This window comes from Priapulus caudatus, unplaced genomic scaffold, assembly GCF_000485595.1.
Source record: "Priapulus caudatus unplaced genomic scaffold, Priapulus_caudatus-5.0.1 Scaffold60, whole genome shotgun sequence".
Classification (NCBI taxonomy): domain Eukaryota; kingdom Metazoa; phylum Priapulida; class Priapulimorpha; order Priapulimorphida; family Priapulidae; genus Priapulus; species Priapulus caudatus.
Genome location: NW_014577121.1, coordinates 118,013 through 136,730, shown reverse-complemented (window position 1 = coordinate 136,730; position 18,718 = coordinate 118,013). Strand labels below are relative to the sequence as shown.

Below are 18,718 nucleotides of genomic sequence, written 5' to 3'. Positions count from 1 at the left end.
CGTTTAATGTTAAAATCTGCTAGACAGGTAAACATTAGTGTACTGCCTGTGAACTTTTAACATGGTTTGAGTAAATTTTTTATCACATGACTTTTATATTTTTATTATTCATGCTTGAAAGAAATGTTATACTTGTTTTCTACCAGTTTAATGTATATAATATTGTTCTAAAGCCATTATGTACAGTTGCTAGTTAGCAACAAAAGGTCATGGGGAAGGCCTCAAATCTGTTGTTAAAATATATTATTAATTACGAGTATGGCTTTTGCAATACCTAAATTGAGCTAGAATGTATCTCCACATGGCCTAAAGATGTCGTTACAGAGTATATTTTTCTCAAAAAAAATTCTGGGGGATCCACAGACCCCCCTTGGGGGAGGGGTCACCCCTGCCTGCACCTTCCCCAATTGGCGGCTACGCCGCCTCGTACTTGTCCTTTCGTTATATTTTCCTCTTTTTTTCCTTCTTGCTGTTCTCATCCCTGTACTTAGGTCTGTGCTGCGCACCTGACTAAGTGACCCTTACCTTAATTTAAGTTAACCTTACCTCTTAGGCAAATATGGAATTGTGGATCAAATCTCCTTTCGGCAACGCTTCTCTAGTATCCCGTCTCATCTGGATTATTGGAATTGCGTGAGATTTTCGGGGACTATCAGAAATGTGCATGCAAGCGTGAGATTGTGCTGAAGTGAGTCTCACGCCTAATGCATGAGGCTTGTGAGCCCTGCAACCACATTCTCTAAAAAAATTAATCTCCTAATTTGAGATGTAACACTTATTTACTAAATAAGTGTTACACCTCAAATTAGGGGATAATTTAGTGTAGCAGCAGTGCCAAAATATATGCAGTATCGTGGGATGGATGTCCCCTTAACAGTTAAAACATTAAGCTCTCTCAGTGATTGGAGTTGCAACCTTACTGCTTATTATTATCACCAATCATTACTTGGTGAACTACCAAGAAACTCCCATTGCATTACAATGCTTTTTATTTTCCATGTCAAACACACAGGACCTCAGACCAATCTGAGTCACAACTGTACTCACCAGTATGTCATTGGTGGATCTTGGCAAGAGGCTGTTGGATGCATCCAGGAGAGGTGACACAGAGGAAGTTAGAGTACTCATGACTAATGGAGCCCCTTTCACAACTGACTGGGTATGTTAGTTAGTTCAGGGGGACAAATACTTTAAAATTTGAGAGTATATTGTGATACCTATTGCATAAAAATAGTTTATGCATGATTATTTATATCATCAGACATTCATTTATTATTAGATATCACCGAGTTTTAATATAATGGATGTTGTGTACTGCCGAGAAATCATAACTTTGCTCTAACTCTGTAGCCCTTCGCTACGCCTCAGAATAGTATCTACATGGATAGAGCTACTTACAGGGATGAGAATTGTCCGCCGATCGGCGGAATTCCATCGATTTGACAGCCGCGTGAATCGTGCAAATTCGGTGGTAAAAAAGGAAAAGAAAAAGGGGAAAAAAAGAAAATAAATAATTTTTTCGGAGGGGGGGGGTGATGACTATTTCTGTTTCAAATGGCTATTCCAATCAATCCAATATAATATCATTAATATTTGTTTTGACTTCAGCACCAACCAATTCTGCCCGTTGTATGTTTAATTTGTTAAACTGCTAGACAGGTAAACATTAGTGTACTGCCTGTGAACTTTTAACATGGTTTGAGTAAATTTTTATATCACATGACAATTTTATATTTTTATTATTCATGCTTGAAAGAAATGTTATACTTGTTTTCTACCAGTTTAATGTATATAATATTGTTCTAAAGCCATTATGTACAGTTGCTAGGTTAGCAACAAAAGGTCATGGGGAAGGCCTCAAATCTGTTGTTAAAATAATATTATATTACGAGTATGGCTTTTGCAAATACCTAAATTGAGCTAGAATGTATCTCCACATGGCCTAAAGATGTCGTTACAGAGTATATTTTTCTCAAAAAAATTCTGGGGGGATCCCACAGACCCCCCTTGGGGGAGGGGTCACCCCTCCTGCACCTTCCCCAATTGGCGGCTACGCCGCCTCGTACTTGTCCTTCGTTATATTTTCCTCTTTTTTTCCTTCTTGCTGTTCTCATCCCTGTACTTAGGTCTGTGCTGCACCCTGACTAAGTGACCCTTACCTTAATTTAAGTTAACCTTACCTCTTAGGCAAATATGGAATTGTGGGGGGGGGAGATTTATGGTATGTCACACATTCTTTCTTATAGTTTGAAGGCATGTGTGGGTTGACATGCATTAAAGGCAGTGTTTCCCCTGCATTGACACAAGCGAGGCGGGCCGCCTTACTAAAATTCTCAGCCGCCACACAGAAATTTGTCCAAAATACCACCTCACTGATGAAAATCAGTGTTCTTCCATCAATAAACTACACATTATTGAACTAAAATCTAAATAAAGCTTCAAACGTAAAGCACAAAGCCGCGTACTTACGATACTGTCAGCACGCGTGACGCGAATCTTGGCAAGGTCTATAGATAAACACAGGTTAGGAAGATGATTGGCCACGTACTTGAGCGCCACAGGCGCCATGTTGAATCCAGCAGCAAATTAAGGGTGCTATACCTATATATATGCATACATACACATGGGTGTTCGTTTGTATTCTACACTGGTCAGGAAAGTGCTTTCGTTGAAATAAAATTGCATTTCATGCTGTTAAGCGTTATTAATGCAAATGAGAGCATATAAAAATAATTAATAAATAATATAACTAATATTTTTTTTAATCTTTGGTTGAATTATTAATTTTTTAAATGTATGAACTTCAAATTCATACGATCATTGATACACAGAAGATAAATATAACCGGAAGCTTCAAGATCTTTGCCACGCTCCAGGTATTTGCCTCGTTTTCGATGGTATTACTATTTTTAATGTGAACACTTGTATCATTTCATGTTCATAGTTTACTTGTTCCTTTTGACAACTTGAAAGAGTGATTCAAGAGTCTCATATATAATGTGTTCAGAATAGCTTAGAATGCACCAAATTGCACCTTTTTTTTATTCCGTGGGAGCATGCCCCCGGCCCCCCCCCCTAGCATGGCGACCACCTTTGGTGCTCGCTTTGCTCGCTCCTCGGATAGCATAACCACCAAAACTAATTTTACCACCTCGCCAACCTTTTTGGCCACCTGGGGCTGAAAGGCATGGGAAGAACCCTGATATATAGGATAGGTCATAGGAAAATGCATATGAATAAAGAACCTGACAATTTTTATTGTAGCTTGGCACATCTCCATTGCACATGGCAGCACAGTATGGTCATTTAGAGACAGCTGAGGTGCTGCTGCGAGCTGGCATTAGTCGTGATGCTAGAACTAAAGTTGATCGCACCCCTCTCCATGTTGCTGCGCAGCAGGGGCATCTAGAGATAGTGGAACTGCTTCTGCAGCATGGGGCAGATGTTGATGCGAAAGATATGGTATGTAATATGTTGCTGTGATAAAATCTTGCCCAGCTTAAATTTTAGGGACCCAGATTTTCACATGTAGCTCCAAAGTTTGGGATTCATATTCTTGGAAATTAACACGAACCTGGTGCTGTGTTATGCATGCGTTATGCACATTTGCAAGTATTTTCCAACAAATTTCTAGTAGTTATGGATATAGAACAAGAGCTCATAATAGAGAAGAGTATGACACCGTTTTTACAGCGTTTGCATAGTTTTTAACTTGTAAATATTCTATCAATATGTGAATAAATATATTCAAACTTTACCTAGTTTTCGTCTATGATTCTCCCTTAATCATATGACACCACCAATTTACCTGAAAATCGTATACATGTGTTCTTCAAAAAAGTTATTTGAATACGACACGGTTTCACACAGTTTTCCCAAATGATCGCAAAGGAGAATCATAAACGAAAACAAGGTAAAGTTTGAATATATTTATTCACATATTGATAGAATATTTACAAGTTGAAAACTATGCAAAATGCTGTTAAAACGGTGTCATACTCTTCTCTATTATGAGCTCTTGATATAGAATGAAGTAGTTTCCATGCTAGTGGTAAAAGAATGTATCAGTATATTAGGAAACAGTAAGTGAATTGTACTGGCGTAACCTTAGCACTCAGACCAAAGTGATATCACAGATTATGAATTGTTCACCTATGCATAGAAACCTTTAAATGCTGGACGAAGTGATGAAATGTCATGAGGTCATGACCGACTGACCTTCTGTGGCCTAACATTATTTTTACTCGCCTTGGGTTACTGGGCGAGTGTAAAGTTTTAGTACTGTAAATTGCGCAACGTATTCTTGATAATCATACTAGTAGTCTCATTAGTGTCCAGGCTGCGAAATTAACGGGAGTCCGGAGTCAAATACTTCCTGATTTACTGCCGGACTCCCTGATTTGACATATGCAGGAGTCCGTTTGACTCCCTGAAAATTCTGCCATACTAACTAGTTCGTTCCAGAGCACGGCCTCGCAGAATTACCATATTTTTTCAGCAAATGTCCAAAGAAAATTTGGCAGACGTGCAACCGCATGAATCTTCACTATGCACATGATCTTTAATTTTGAACTTCAGAGTGCGGACTCCCTCATTTTGCCGCGGGCTCCCTCTTTTTGGAGGGCACGGACTCCCTTGTTTAAAAGTTAATTTCCACCCCTGGTGTTTATATAATGATAATCTTGTTGTCGATAATAGGTTGTTGTTTTCTATTTGATCAGAATACCAATACTTGGCTGCCATTTTCATTTCAAGTACCTTTTAATACAGAAAGGTTTTGATAAGAAATATTAACAGGTGTGCATTCCGGGTTCGAAATTAAGGGCAACAAGCACCAGTTTTGCTACCTGCAATGGTCAGTTAACCTACGTTACCATTCATATTTTATTCAATGTGCAACTTTGATTAAGCATGTGTGACTATATTTAAAATTGACGAATCAGGGACAAAAGGCTAGAAAGCCAAACCAACTTTCTTATTTTAGGGACGGGGACAATAAGACAGTATTGTTGGGGTGGGATGAACTAGAAGCTATGTTTTTCCCAAGTGTCTGCCTGTGTGAGTAAGTGGGTTGCCTGCTTTTTTCTCTGGCAGCAACTACTTGCTGCCTGGCAAAGAAGTTCCTTTTTAACCCTATACATGCATCACCTTTTTCGTATTCTTATAAATTGTAAATCACCTTCCTAGTGAGTCCTTTGAAATCCCTTGTTTTCCACACGATTTTATAATGATATATGCCTAATCTCTACAACCCTTTAAAATAATATTGCTTGCTAGTAGGTTATTTGTTTTATGCAAAGGTGTGTATAGCCTCTTAGTAATTTGTACAATTTCTGTAATCCAAGTGATTTAACTTGCAGATAAAAATGACACCTCTCCATTGGGCTGTGGATAATGAAAATGTGCCCGTGATACGTATGCTGCTGAAAAATGGGGCTGACATCACAGCACTCAACAAGTTTGACAAGACTCCTTTAGACATTGCATCAGATAGTGGAGCTATGCATATACGAGAAATTCTTCTGGATGTAAGAAACCACTTCTTCGGAGCTGAATATAGTTATTTAACTTATTTGCTCAGTGAATCAGAAATAGGCATTGAAGAAGCCACCACAATCAACTTCATAATTGCCGTTTTTTATTTTCGTGCAAAATACTTTTCCTGGCTATTATGTTTAATCACGACTGACTAAGAAAAAAACACATCTGTGTTGTCAGATGTCCTCTAACATTGCTCAGTTACAAATATTTGGCTTTAGGTTGGTTATTAATATTAATTATCAAGTGGAGTTGTACACAAAGGAAAATGTACATCTTTCTGCACTATATTCACGAGAAATTTTGTTAAAAAGGCCTTCGGCAGTGGGTAGTTAAAATGTAATAAGTGGGCATATATTTTTATTGCGAGGTGCCTTCTACTGAATTAGGCCGCAATATGCGGTTTTTCAGTATAGTGTGTTGAACTTTAATAAGTAATTTATAGTCACGTGTATTTACAAAAAATATTTATTATAATTTTTTTTCTACAGAATGCAACTTTTCATGAGACTATAGCTGAGCCAGAAGAAGTGACCATTGCAGAACCATCAATGGTTGAAGTAAGAGAAGACACAGAGCAGCCATTGACAACGATGGTGTCATCCAGATTAACACCGATTCCAATTAAAACTGAGAAGCCATCTCCAAAGCCAGCCAGTAAAATTGTTCTCAGCCCTGCCATGGTGACACTTGCGAGTCGAGCACGGAAAAAGAATGGAAGTGGAGGTACGTTGGTGTTTTTTACACCAACCAAGCATATTTAATAGTAGTGTGTTATCCTAAAACCAATTTGAGCTAGCAGAATATTAGCATATATGCATTTCTTAGAAAAAAAGCTGAACCATGTTGCCTCACCCCCCAATTATACAGTGGTATTGCCCTCTGAATACAAGAAGTGAATGCATGTTTATTGATGTGGATGCTTCTTACAGATACGGTTGACCAGAGCAGTACTTCAGTGTTAGCAACACTAGCAGCTCTTGCTGAAGCAACAGCGCCTCTATCAAGTGCTACGTCTAGTAAGTCTTAACCATCCTTACATGTGCGTGTAATCGTAAATGGATTTGGTGTGTCTTGATGTGTTGCTGTTAATGTTGCAGTTAACATGTAATGTTGTCATGCAGATAAGCTGTTCTTTGTACAATTAATACGTATTTGTACGTTATGCATGTGTATTTACAGAATTATGTGTTACTATCGCTATTACGTTATATTAGAATTATGCATTTCATTTTATTTTATCAGTGAAATTTACTGTAATCCTGGTGATGGTAAATTTTCTGTTAATTAAGATGCGAGCGCCGCAGACACTCTGCAGTGGCTTCAGACTCATGGTATCACGTTCGTATCGACCGATAGCACCCAGGCGCAGCTGTCGGCTGCACTCAATGACGGTCAGCAGGTTACTTTGTCTGGTATGCTTTATTACAGTGTGTTTCTCATGTCCAGATGTAGTTCCTAACATGGTTGATTTAATAATGGTTTAATTAATCAATAATCCTTTCTGGTGTGTCCTGTTCATCTAGTGCTGTCCAAGTAAAAACCATCTACTATGTCATGCCTGCCTTAAAAAATTTATGTATTAGGCAATAATTATATAAGATTATTAAAATGTTCCTAGAAATTTCCATTTCCATGGTAAAACAGATATAACTAGACAGAGTGCACTCACGGCGAGTGCATACCTCCGCCAGCGACATACGACTGGCGAACACACGAATAACCCACGATATACGCCAGCGTACTGGCATGTACACGCTGGCTTGCTGCTCGCTCACTCGTAGCAGCCGCTCGTTGCTGCTGCTCGCTCACATGTACACGCTCGCTGGGTCGCTGCGCTGGCTGGCTCGCTGACTCGACGCGCTAATATCGATCGCGCGACACACAAACACACTAACGCACGAGAGCGATCACATAACCTCCAACTCCGTTGGGCGGAGTTAATTATTACGTCTCTCGTTAAGAATGATTTAATGAATAAACACTGCACTCAAATTTCAGAAGCAGGAAAGCTTGCACTGCGGTGGGCAAAAGAACAGTCGGAATCAAAGGAATTGAAAAACTCAATATCACTAAATAGATCTCCTGGCCAAGCAGATTCCGAGCGACAGTTGTATACAATAGTAACTGACCAGACAACAGATGAGAGCGCCCCTTTGGTTGTGTCTGTTGCAAACTGTGAAGGTAATGGCACACAATCATTCAGTGTATGTTCAGATGTTCGCTTCGTAAGCTTTTGTATTTCGTCTTCATGTGTGCCATAATCTGTTTCATAAAATAAATGGAATGATCTCGAAGATTTACCGTGAACAAGAAATGTAGCTACTTAATTTCTTCGTATAGCTAACGACAACATACACTGGAGCAACAATGACCAAACGTAACATTTAATGTCATTTCAGACAATTAGGAACTATATGACTGTTGCACACACATGTAGTAACATCCAGCAACAAGTGAAGACAAATATATTTAGAATCATTTCTAATTTCCTGCAACATCATATAATACGACATAGATTGCAATAGCATGTCTTTCACCGTGTGCAGTATGTATGTAACGACGTAACAAATGTAATGACTACAACTATAGCGTTTCTAAGCACTTCACACAGTTAGTCATTGTTCTTTTTTTGCTTGATATAGATGAGCTCCATGCGAAAAAGGTAAACAGTGAGGACTTGACTGAAGAAATTGTGAACGGAGAAAACTCAATAGACGCACTGCGGCGTCAGCTGGAAGAGGCCAAGCGACAGACAGAACTGTTCAAGACTCAGTTGATGAAGAAGGAACAGGAGGCATCAGAATACAAACGTAAACTATCCCAGCTAGAGAGCACTTCAGGTTCCTCATAGCAGGGATAGGAGCTGAAAATGTCTATTGTTGGTATAAGACAAGACATGTACAGGGACCATCAGTCATTGTAGAACTTGCCTATATGTAGCTTAGAAACTACTCGTAAGTACAAAGTTGTATTTTTCAATTAATGGTGCCATTGCTCTGTTGTCATAATTATGTTTGGACGCGACATAAAATGAGAACGTGTATATAAACTTCTTTTAATGAACTAGCTACTCATTTAAACAATTTTATTGTATTTTGAAAGCAAGCATAGATTGTGGCAGATCAGTTTCTGTTCGGTACCCGTGGGTGTATTATTCTGGCACTGTGAGTGGAATTTTATGTGCAGTTTGAATATGTGGCAGAAAACATTTTATCCGACCATGCCCACGCAAATTAGATTGTATATACTAATTATTGTCGTCTATTGTAATAAGTCCTAGTAGGCAGGGTATGAATGTGAGATTAGAGCGCAAGTATATACCATATTGTCACTATGCTGGTACTGTTGTTACTCTATTTCAAAATAGTCTTGTACACATTAATATACATATTACTGTAAATGATCAGAAGATGTAATATTTTAATGTGCTTATATCAGTGAATATCAGCTGGTGTCCTCATCACTGTAGCCACAGTTAGAGGAATTTCATGAGGACTTAGCTAGCAGTCATCTCAGTGAAAATGTAATTGTGAATACATAGCAACAATGAATGGGGAAATTGTTTTTCATTTGTACAGATATGATGTGACATATTAGATGTGATCAGTAGTGATGTGATCGTCATGTGGTTGTGAAAAGTAATACTAAGAACGATACCAATTTACTACTATGAGTGAACTGAATATTTCAGGTTTAGATGCAGTAGGCTTACCCAGCCAACTTGTGGGAAAAAAACGTGTCATGGACAGCATACCAACATTACTGTTTAATAGATGTAAACAACGAAATTAATAATAAAAAATCATTATAAAGCTCTTTCAATTTGCTCTGAATGTATAATAATTAATTTTAGACTGGGGTCTTAAAATGTATAAACAGAAAATTGTTTAAAATCGTTTAGCATAAAAGCCTAGGTGCTGTCTTTAATCACTGCTACCCTTACTACATACTAACGTGATAACATTTCGTGCTTTGGCCGTGTGCATATAAAAATGAGCATGCTTAAACATATTGAATGAGCACGTTTATAAACATAGTTTTATACAGCAAGCACTAAGCTTTAATATGCCAAAACTGAGCTAATCAGCATCCTTTTTTAAGACGTTACTACATAATGAAAATCTCAACTTAGATTGGCATACACAGAGTTAATGCTATTCTCTATACATTGCTGTAGTAGGCTTCACTGATCAACGGATAGTTACCAGGTCTCCTGCCAATCCATCTAATTACTTTTGACAAGTCTATAGAGATATTAGGAAAATAGCTAACCATTCATGTAGTTATCTAGTTTTGATATGAGATAATATGCACAGTTTTCCTGCCATATCCAACATACGTTATTGGAACTATTCACCTTTCTTTCTTTTTTTCACTTTGACTACTTTTTCTTTCTTTTATATGGTATGGTAGATCACAGTTTATTCCCAAATTGGACAGGCATTTTGTTATATATAATCTACTAAATAAAACTACTCTTTCTTCCTATCAGCCAACACTTGGAAATTCTACTATGCCTTGCTCTGTTATAGTAAAGGCATAACTTATTTCATTTATTCCTTGCTTTTTTCTAATTTATACCTTGCACTTGGGCACTCAAATACATCAAACATGTGTTTTAATAATTCACAACTAAATGTCACTATGGTTCAATCTAGTCCATGGTGTTTATGGTTGCATTTAAATTTAAATCTAAATCCTCTCAGTTGCTTTGGTTGCAGATTTTCCTGTAAAACACAGTTTTTGCTACTTTCCAGCCCAACTTCACTGGTACTAGTCTAAAACAAGTTTTAGTAACCTGTTGTTTCTATTACTAAGGATCTAGAAAATTAAGTTTGTGGGTAATCACACCCTTAAATACCTAGTGAAATGTAAAATTTTCAGATTTTGGAACCATCACCCAATCTCACAAGAAGGTTTGACCAAGCCCTTTTTACTTGTTTATCTGTTACCTCGTTTGCCCATAAAGAGCAGATGACAACATTGGCTTTAGCTAAACGTTCCTCACTTGTCATTTGTGCATCTATTCGCTGTATTGCAGCAGCTTCATCCAAGTTATCTCTCTGCCTTACTCTACTAATAGCTTCACTCCTTGGTATTATGGCTAACCATACTTCATGCACAAATTTGTTCCAGCCAGCCTCAAGTAATACTGCAGCATCGATAGCTACCACTCTACTGCCTTGCTCTCTTAACTGTCCAATCTTCTCTTTAATCATGTGTGCTAGAGCTGGCCATACTATTGAATTAAGCTTATGAAGCTTTTCGCTGTCAGCAAAAACTGTAGCTCCCAAAGACTTCCTGTTAATAAGCCCTTCCTCTGTTAGAATATTGGTTCCAAACTCTTCGATAATCTTGTAGTAAACAGGCTGACCTTTCACATATACCTCATGACCCAGCTCATCACAACTTATGATAGCTGCCCCCAATTTATTTAGCCTCTGGCATATTTTTGATTTGCCACTGGCGATACCTCCAGTAAGACCTATCACATAGGGGTGACTTTGAATTACAGCATTGTTTTGGGGAACTTTGAGCAATGTGCCAAGTAAGCGTTTTCTTGTGTTAGAAGAGCTGATTTTATCCTCTCCTATTTCATTCTGACAAGTTTCATCCAGTATACAAACTGTGTGCAATGCAAGAACTGAAAGCCCCTTTGACTGACGAACTTCATTGACCTTCTCACCGCCTCTTTTCGTTTCATCACTCGTAACGATGCATTGCAGTTCCGGCAGGACAATAGATGGCCCAAATGGATCAATTATTGGTTCCAAGTTATACTCGAGTGTAGGATCCACATCATTAAGAAAAGCCAACAACTTTTCCATGCGTACTTCAATTGGCTCTATTAGTTCATGAAGCTCCTTTTTTGCAATCATCTGTCGAACGGTGACACCGATAGTGAGCCTTTTTCTGGTACGTAAACACGCTTCATTCAGTAATATTTTATGCCCAGCATGAAGTCTGTCAAATGTTCCACCCATCACAGTATGGTCATAGATTTCTTCACTGACTTCCTCTAATGCAGTACTCGTGGATGCAGCAATGCTATGTGAATTATCAGTATCCATATATGAAGGTGGATCACTGTTGTTGGCTTCCACATTTCCTAGATGGGAAATTTTCACATCTATTCCTTTGTTAAATCTATTCTTGACATATTCAGAAAAACTGGCATCACTGTACCCCGGATAGTCGGTGAGTACTATGTCACATTGGTGTTGGAGTGAGATCACACTCTGTCGTGACTTTGCATCAGAAAGTAGAATTCGAACATCCAGCAGGTCCTTAAGTTGGTTTGCTCGCCCATAAAAGAAAGCAACTGTTTTTCTGAGTTCTTTAGTATTTGGCAACAATGTGCACTTGTTCTTATTCTTGCCTGCATTCTGGAAATGACCTGTGTCAAAGTGAACATACAGTACTTTCTCCACACACTTAGTGGAAACTTTTAAGATATCGTCTATCCTCTGCTTCACAACAGGCACAGACGTGAGGAGCAGCAAACTGGTTCTGTGTGTAGCCATCGCACACTCTATGACAAATGCACCTGAAAACCATGAAGATGATTAGTTACGCCTAAACTTACATGAGTTTGAGAGAAACGAATTCCAGTCGCTAACACTTGTATATTCACTATATTAGTATATACTATAGAATATAGATGCACTTGTCCTACTATTACTAATGCTCATAGGGTCTATGTCCCCCAGGGTACTGCCGGAACGTACCCTGGTAACTATCTAGCTGATATGGTTAGGGTTAGTGTTAGGGTTAGGGAGTAGGCGTAGGCGACTCCCTAGACTCGTTAATGGAGTAGGCGAGGTACGGTCCGGCATATTAGATAGTAGTATTTAGTACCAGGTTACATTCCGGTATACCGGACCGTACCCAGGGTACGTTCCGGCAGTACCCTGGGGGACATAGACCCTCTCAGCATTACTAATAGTACTACAATTAGTATACTATTACTAAGTAATACTAGTACTAGTACTACTATCAGGAGTCTATCATTGTATCAATATTGATAGACTCCTGGTAGTTAGCTCTAGATAGCCCGCGTACGGTTGCCGCTGGCCAGCCGGGCCGCTGGCGGGTGGCCGGTTGCTAGCGGCAACCGTACGCGGGCTATAGTTACTACTACTGTGGCTCATAGGGTCTATGTCCCCCAGGGCACTGCCGGAACGTACCCTGGGTACAGTCCGGTATACCGGAACGTACCCTGGTCACTATTTGATATGGTTAGGGTTAGGATTAGGATTAGGGTTAGGGTTAGGGTTAAGGAGTAGGCGTAGCCGACTCCCTAAACAGTAGACTCGTTAGTGGAGTAGGCGAGGAACGGTCCGGCATATTAGATAGTACCAGGGTACGTTCCGGCAGTACCCTGGGGGACATAGACCCTCGCAGCACTACTGGGTACCAAGGAGCTAAATATAACAAGGAGAGGAAGCGCCGCCATATCTGGCCCAAATCTTTGCCATATTTGGCCTAGAACAGATTAATGTTCTATTGTCTCTGGGTTCGGGTCTGCACAGCCATTTCAGCTGATTATATGGTCCATAGATGGCGTCCTTGAGGCGAAAAGCACACAGCCAATCTGCTTCCTCTCCTTGTTATATTTAGCTCCTTGCTGGGTACTAGAGCTACCTGGTACTGGTAGATTAACCTAAAGATTACTACCTTACTAATAGTAGTAGTACTAATACTAATAGTAATATTAATGTAGAGATTTCGGGGGTGTGTAACTCACAGAAGCAGTAGACTAGATCAGGATGGATAGATTGAACTCACAGTATAGATGGAATAACCATATATTGACTAAAGAGAGGATAAGATATAGACAGCACATAGAAAATGCGCACGTCCATGGGTGCAGCCATCGTGGATCATACTATCACTACTACTACTATGGTCGGGGAAAACCAGTGTTTACGCGAAAAGCGATAACGCGATAAATAGAATATAATAATCAACGCGGTTATGTACTAGTGGTCAACATAATATATGAGGAGATTTGAATAAAATGAATAGTCTAAGTTGTCGAAGAGAGGAATATTTACTTAGAAACAAGTTGCATAAGATGATACAATCATCGTACCACCCACGGGTTGCGTCAGCAGGTGAAAGCGATTGCACCAGCGAACGAAATCTGCGTGTGTTTTGGCAACGCGTGCTAAACAACGGCATGGAGGGGGACGGGGCCAGCTAGGTATATAAGGCGCACCGAACTGAGCAGCGTTAGCGTTATTTTTCAGGTCTAGGTAGCAAGGATGAGATTGGATAATTTAATTTTCAGCTGAAATTTTAATTAGCAAACAGAGGAGCGAGTAATGCGAGGACCGTAGGTCATCGCCATGCTAGGGGGGTCCGAGGGCATGCTCCCCCGGAATTTTTTTAAAAGAATGGTGCAATTTGGTGCATTCTAAGCTATTCTGAACACATTATAGGAGACTCTTGAATCACCTTTTCAAGTTGTCAAAACGAACAAACGAACTATAATAGGAAATCAGGGGGCTGAAAATAGGGCAAATTTTTTATTAAATGTCTAGACATAATGATCTTTTTCTGTTTCCACCCGTCGCTTGCATTGTTTTACTCAGACATAAGCTGCCTTGCCAAGATTTGAATAAAAAAAACACAATGCGAATGGAACAATCAGTGCATAGTCATGCACACAACATGCACGCAGCAACATGTAAACCCGGCCCCCAGGCCAGGCATGGTCATTACGTGATCAGCTACCTCAAATGTCTGCCCCTCTACTGCAGCCTGGGAACAAGGATTTTCTTTTCTGGTAGGCAAAAACAGATACACTGTATACTTCGCTGTCAGCCTACTGTCTACACTCTACAGTCTACAGTCAGGTGCTGTTGAGGGTATATAATTTAAATTGTTACATTGTTACCCTCCTCCCAATTTTCTCAACGAATTTAGACGTTTCACAAAATCGACCCCTGGGACTGTCAAATCCGCGGATTTCCGCGGATCCGCGGAAGAATCTCATCCCTGAGGTAGGAAGAAGAAGAAGAAGAAGAAGAAGAGAAAGAGGGAGAAAGCATTTTAGGTCTCGAGGAGAGAGATAACAGAGGGACGAGAAGCACGGGTTTTCAGGAAGGAAAGAAGACTACAGGGAAAATGAGGGCTCAGTCGGGATCTTTCACTACAGGTGGAGAAGAACGGGATTTCAGTTAGGTAGAGCTAGGAGTGACTACGAGGGAGACACCCGGGGAGGCTACCTAGGTCTACGCGAAGCGAGAACGAACGTGAGAGGGGAAGACGAAGCCGGCGACGCGTTAATTCTTCAATATTATTATTAGTCTAGTGTAGTGGTTATAGGATTTGCTGCATATACGAATGCAGGGGAATTATTTGTAAACTAGAAGGAAGCAATAAAACTATATTAAAGTTATAACCGTACAGTTAACCGAATCTAACTGTGTTCTGTTCCACTGGTACTACCTGTTATTTGCTACGTGGCATCACCGTCCTGCCTAATATAACGGCAGGAGCGAACACTCAATCCAAACAACTAGGACACGCGTTAGCTATATAACGCCTGTCGTACAGTAGTTGGCTACCCCTAGGGCCACTACACTGGAATAGTAGTAAATACTAATACTAATACGTAATAGTATAGTAATAGTACTAGTAGTAGTAGTACAATTAGCTCTAGTAGTAGTACTATATAGCCCGCGGATCGCTGCCGCAGGCAGCGATCCGCGGGCTATAGTAGGCCTACTACTACTAGAGCTCATAGTACAACATACACAGTTAACTCAGAGTCAGTACTATACCAGTATATGTAGTTACTAAGTTAGTGGGCGTTTTGACTCGCAGTGGATATTTAACCGAAGAACATAACATTAATAGTTTACAGTTCTCTGTTAACCCTTTCAACTCACGTCTCCTTCTTGCTTTGCATTTGTCCTTCCAAGTTCCGATTGTTTACTATCAGAGCGCTGCGATCGCAAAACTGATGTTGCTGGCCATCTGTTTGGAATAAATAAAATATTGACATATTTCACTAAAACGCGTGCGCTCAGCTATCTGTAACCAGAGCACGTGCTCTGCTGTAACTGTAACGACTGGCATGGTAATGTATCACTGATCTCTACTATACTAACGTACGTACGTACGTTAGTATAGTAGAGATCAGTGTAATGTATGCAGTCAGTGGCGGATCCAGGGGGGGGGGTGCACAGGGGCGTCGCCCCTAGATTTTCAGGGCAATGGGTATTTTATATAGATTCAAATTGAATAGATTCTCTATATGTCTCTTTAATATTATATATATATAGATTATATATATATATATATATATATATATATAATATAATATATATATATATATATATATATATATATATATATATATTGTGTGTGTGTGTGTGTGTGTGTGTGTGTGTGTTGTGTGTGGTGTGTGTGTGTGTGTGTTGTGTGGGTGTGTGTGTGTGTGTGTGTGTGTGTTTGTTGTGTGTCGTGCGTGCTCGCGCGCGTATGTGTGTGTGTGGCGAATCACTGAGTGTAAACATTTACTGGAATGCTGACTTTGCATCTGCATCTGGTTCTCCCACATGCAGCTCTGAAGATTCACGTGAGCGATGCTTTTAAATCTATGCTGGACAAGTATGGATTATTAATTTTACACTCGAGGAGCGAGAAGCACACTGGATCAAGGTATGCGTGTACGCGCGTGCAAGTTCTACATCGGTTCTAATGAAATTTGTTTATTATACTAGAGAATAATTTAAGATTTAGAAAAAAAACTCCGAATACTACATACAATTGTGTTCAGCCAAATAAAAAATATTTCAAAACACTTCTAGCCCGATTTCCGGCTCTACCCGACTCTCGCACTTCTCCCCCAAACAAATTACTGATCCCCTATTATGCTACTCACGTACACACATAGGACATACTCATATCAAAAACACATAACCTTTTGACGTGAATTTGTTCATGTGCACAGCTTGTGTAGCTTGTTCGATCATAAGCGCGTTTACGCATTCACATGCATGCGCGTATGCAGTAATAATACCAGGAGTGTCATAATATCAAGAGCGAATTAAGTATGTAATTAATTAACGAATTAAGCGTAATACTAGCAAGTAGTAAGCGAGTAATAAGCGATACTAATAGACTGCAGATGCTAATACTCTACGACCAGAGCCGTATAGAGACTCTCTATATACGGCTCTGTCCACGACAGAGCGAGAGCGCCATCTGTCATGGAGTTTGATGCTAATAGACACGCGTCTGTGCTGTGTTCTATGCAGGGTAAAGGATTGATGGCGACGTACTGGCTAACGGGTTGCACAGAGAGCTCTGGATTGGGAGCAGAGCGACTGCTGGTGACAACGTCACAGAAGAGCTTGAGTGCGACCCACAGTGAATGAGGAATATCATAATTAACACGTCAACTAATATTCATAATTAGGATGGATGATACATAATCATATAATCATAGTCGATAATAATTAAAACGCTGGAGATTTTATGATCAGCGAAGAGGTTTGTATTGTTTTGTGTTTGTGTTATTGTATTGATTGTGCACTATTATCGTGCACTGTTGTGTTTGTATTGCTGATTGATTGCGCACTATTGATTGTTCACTATTAATTACTGTGCACTATTGTGTATCTATTCCTGATTGATTACTGTAGGCCTATTTATTGTGCGTGCCGCGAATTCGTCATTGACATTCGTTTTTAATTTCTTTTTAATTTTCTTTTTAATACGTTTAGTTTTCCGAAATTTAAAACATTCCCGTGGCCAAGCTGTATATAATTATATGTGACCCGGATTGATAGGTCTGATTATAGAACCAGGACAGAGCTCGAACGGAAACGGTCTGAAACCTTTAGGAAATGGGAAAGGAATGCGCTAGACGGATCCTTGTGGGGATTTGACTGCGTATATATCCGTCGACAGCGGCAAAACTCAGTAGTATGTGGTCGTTCCTGTGTATGACGGTTGTTGTTACATTAAATTTTGAAATCACTTCTTCAAACACGTCAACATCGTGGGTGTTTCACGTCGTGCACGTTACATCGTATATTGCAATTTTGCAACTAGGCGATGCTGCAGCCTAATCGTGTACCTACTACAATGTTTAGTAGTGGCCGAACATACAAAGGTACGAGCAGCTCGCCTTGTATTTTTTCCTGTGTAATAATAGACAGCCTATACTGATCTCTACTATGACTGTGATTTGAAGTTTTACCAACTACGCTTGTTTATTTCTAAAGCGTCATGCAACAAATGCTATGGCTTCAAGTTCTATCTATTCTAGACGTGTGTGCGCGCGTGCGTATGCCAATGTAACAAAATTATTCTTCAATAAAAAACATTCCAGACAAACATTAAAACTAGACAAACAAATAGATAACATAAAGCCGTATATGCATAGAACACCATAACATCATCAATATATATTACCAACAAGTGCCGCAGAGCGACAGCGCTCAACTGACGTGTACTGTAGCCAGGTATTCTTCTGATAAACTCACTGGCAACCGAATCCAGTGCGCCTCTCCATGCAACCGCGATATCCGACGCTCAGAAGCAATAATATACTAGGATACACTACTAGGAAGTAAGATACATATAGGATATCTATAATTAAATCTATAAACTCCATGATACTACTAATAAACAGGATCTAAAAATACATATGGGTATCAAGGAACAAATACCTCCCCCGGGAACAAATACACCCCGCGGCTTTACCCCGCCGGACAAATTAAACACATCGAAATATTTACCCAACCCAATGCATTCACCACCGGACAATTAACCCCGGACTCACAGGCAAATAGCAACTTGCACCTAGGAACAACTCGTTCTCGCCCCAAATATACCGACTGTATGAAATTAAGTTACGGTATGGATCTTATCTCCCTCACTTGTCCCAACCAATACACGGTAAATCGCATATGGCTGGCTTACTCAAAGTGGCTGTTGTGCACTATCCTGTTAAGAATACCTCTTAGGCAATGTCTTAGTTGCTTTGGAACACCGACAAAGAATATTCTGTGACCCAATAACAAGAAGTGCTTTGGCCGGAAACAATTACCTCCACCCTCAGGCAATGGAGGATCAGGACATGTTAAGTACTTGCGTCGAGGGTCTTTAGCTTAAGAGAGGCAGTTTCAAGAGCGTAGCCGACGAGAAATCTCTC

General features: G+C 39.8%; 2 protein-coding genes across 7 annotated transcripts in view; one reads left to right on the top strand and one right to left on the bottom strand.

Annotated features, from left to right (window-relative positions):
• LOC106821139 (GA-binding protein subunit beta-1-like) overlaps nt 1–9,363 on the top strand; it is a 12,824-nt gene extending 3,461 nt beyond the window's left edge. For 2 of the 5 annotated variants that reach the window (XM_014825822.1, XM_014825823.1), the window contains exons 3-9: nt 3,265–3,462; nt 5,361–5,528; nt 6,030–6,264; nt 6,471–6,557; nt 6,831–6,953; nt 7,540–7,722; nt 8,184–9,363. In XM_014825822.1, coding sequence (XP_014681308.1) covers nt 3,265–3,462; nt 5,361–5,528; nt 6,030–6,264; nt 6,471–6,557; nt 6,831–6,953; nt 7,540–7,722; nt 8,184–8,392 — 1,203 coding nt within the window. In that variant the 3' untranslated portion in view covers nt 8,393–9,363. Of the gene's footprint in view, nt 1–1,016; nt 1,160–3,264; nt 3,463–5,360; nt 5,529–6,029; nt 6,265–6,470; nt 6,558–6,830; nt 6,954–7,539; nt 7,723–8,183 lie in introns of those variants that run through there. The other 3 variants (XM_014825824.1, XM_014825821.1, XM_014825825.1) reach the window with 3 other exon arrangements.
• On the bottom strand, nt 8,550–15,500 carry LOC106821137 (bifunctional coenzyme A synthase-like). 2 transcript variants are annotated; one of them, XM_014825819.1, is made up of 2 exons: nt 15,441–15,500; nt 8,550–12,088 (listed from the first exon to the last, which is right to left on the bottom strand). In XM_014825819.1, exon 2 carries the CDS (start codon nt 12,063–12,065, stop codon nt 10,422–10,424), a length of 1,644 nt encoding a protein of 547 aa, XP_014681305.1. In that variant the 5' UTR covers nt 12,066–12,088; nt 15,441–15,500; the 3' UTR covers nt 8,550–10,421. The 2 variants fall into 2 exon arrangements, with proteins under 2 accessions (XP_014681305.1, XP_014681304.1); XM_014825818.1 differs by having other exon boundaries at nt 8,550–12,087; nt 15,428–15,479.
• Nucleotides 15,501–18,718: the final 3,218 nt, after the last annotated feature.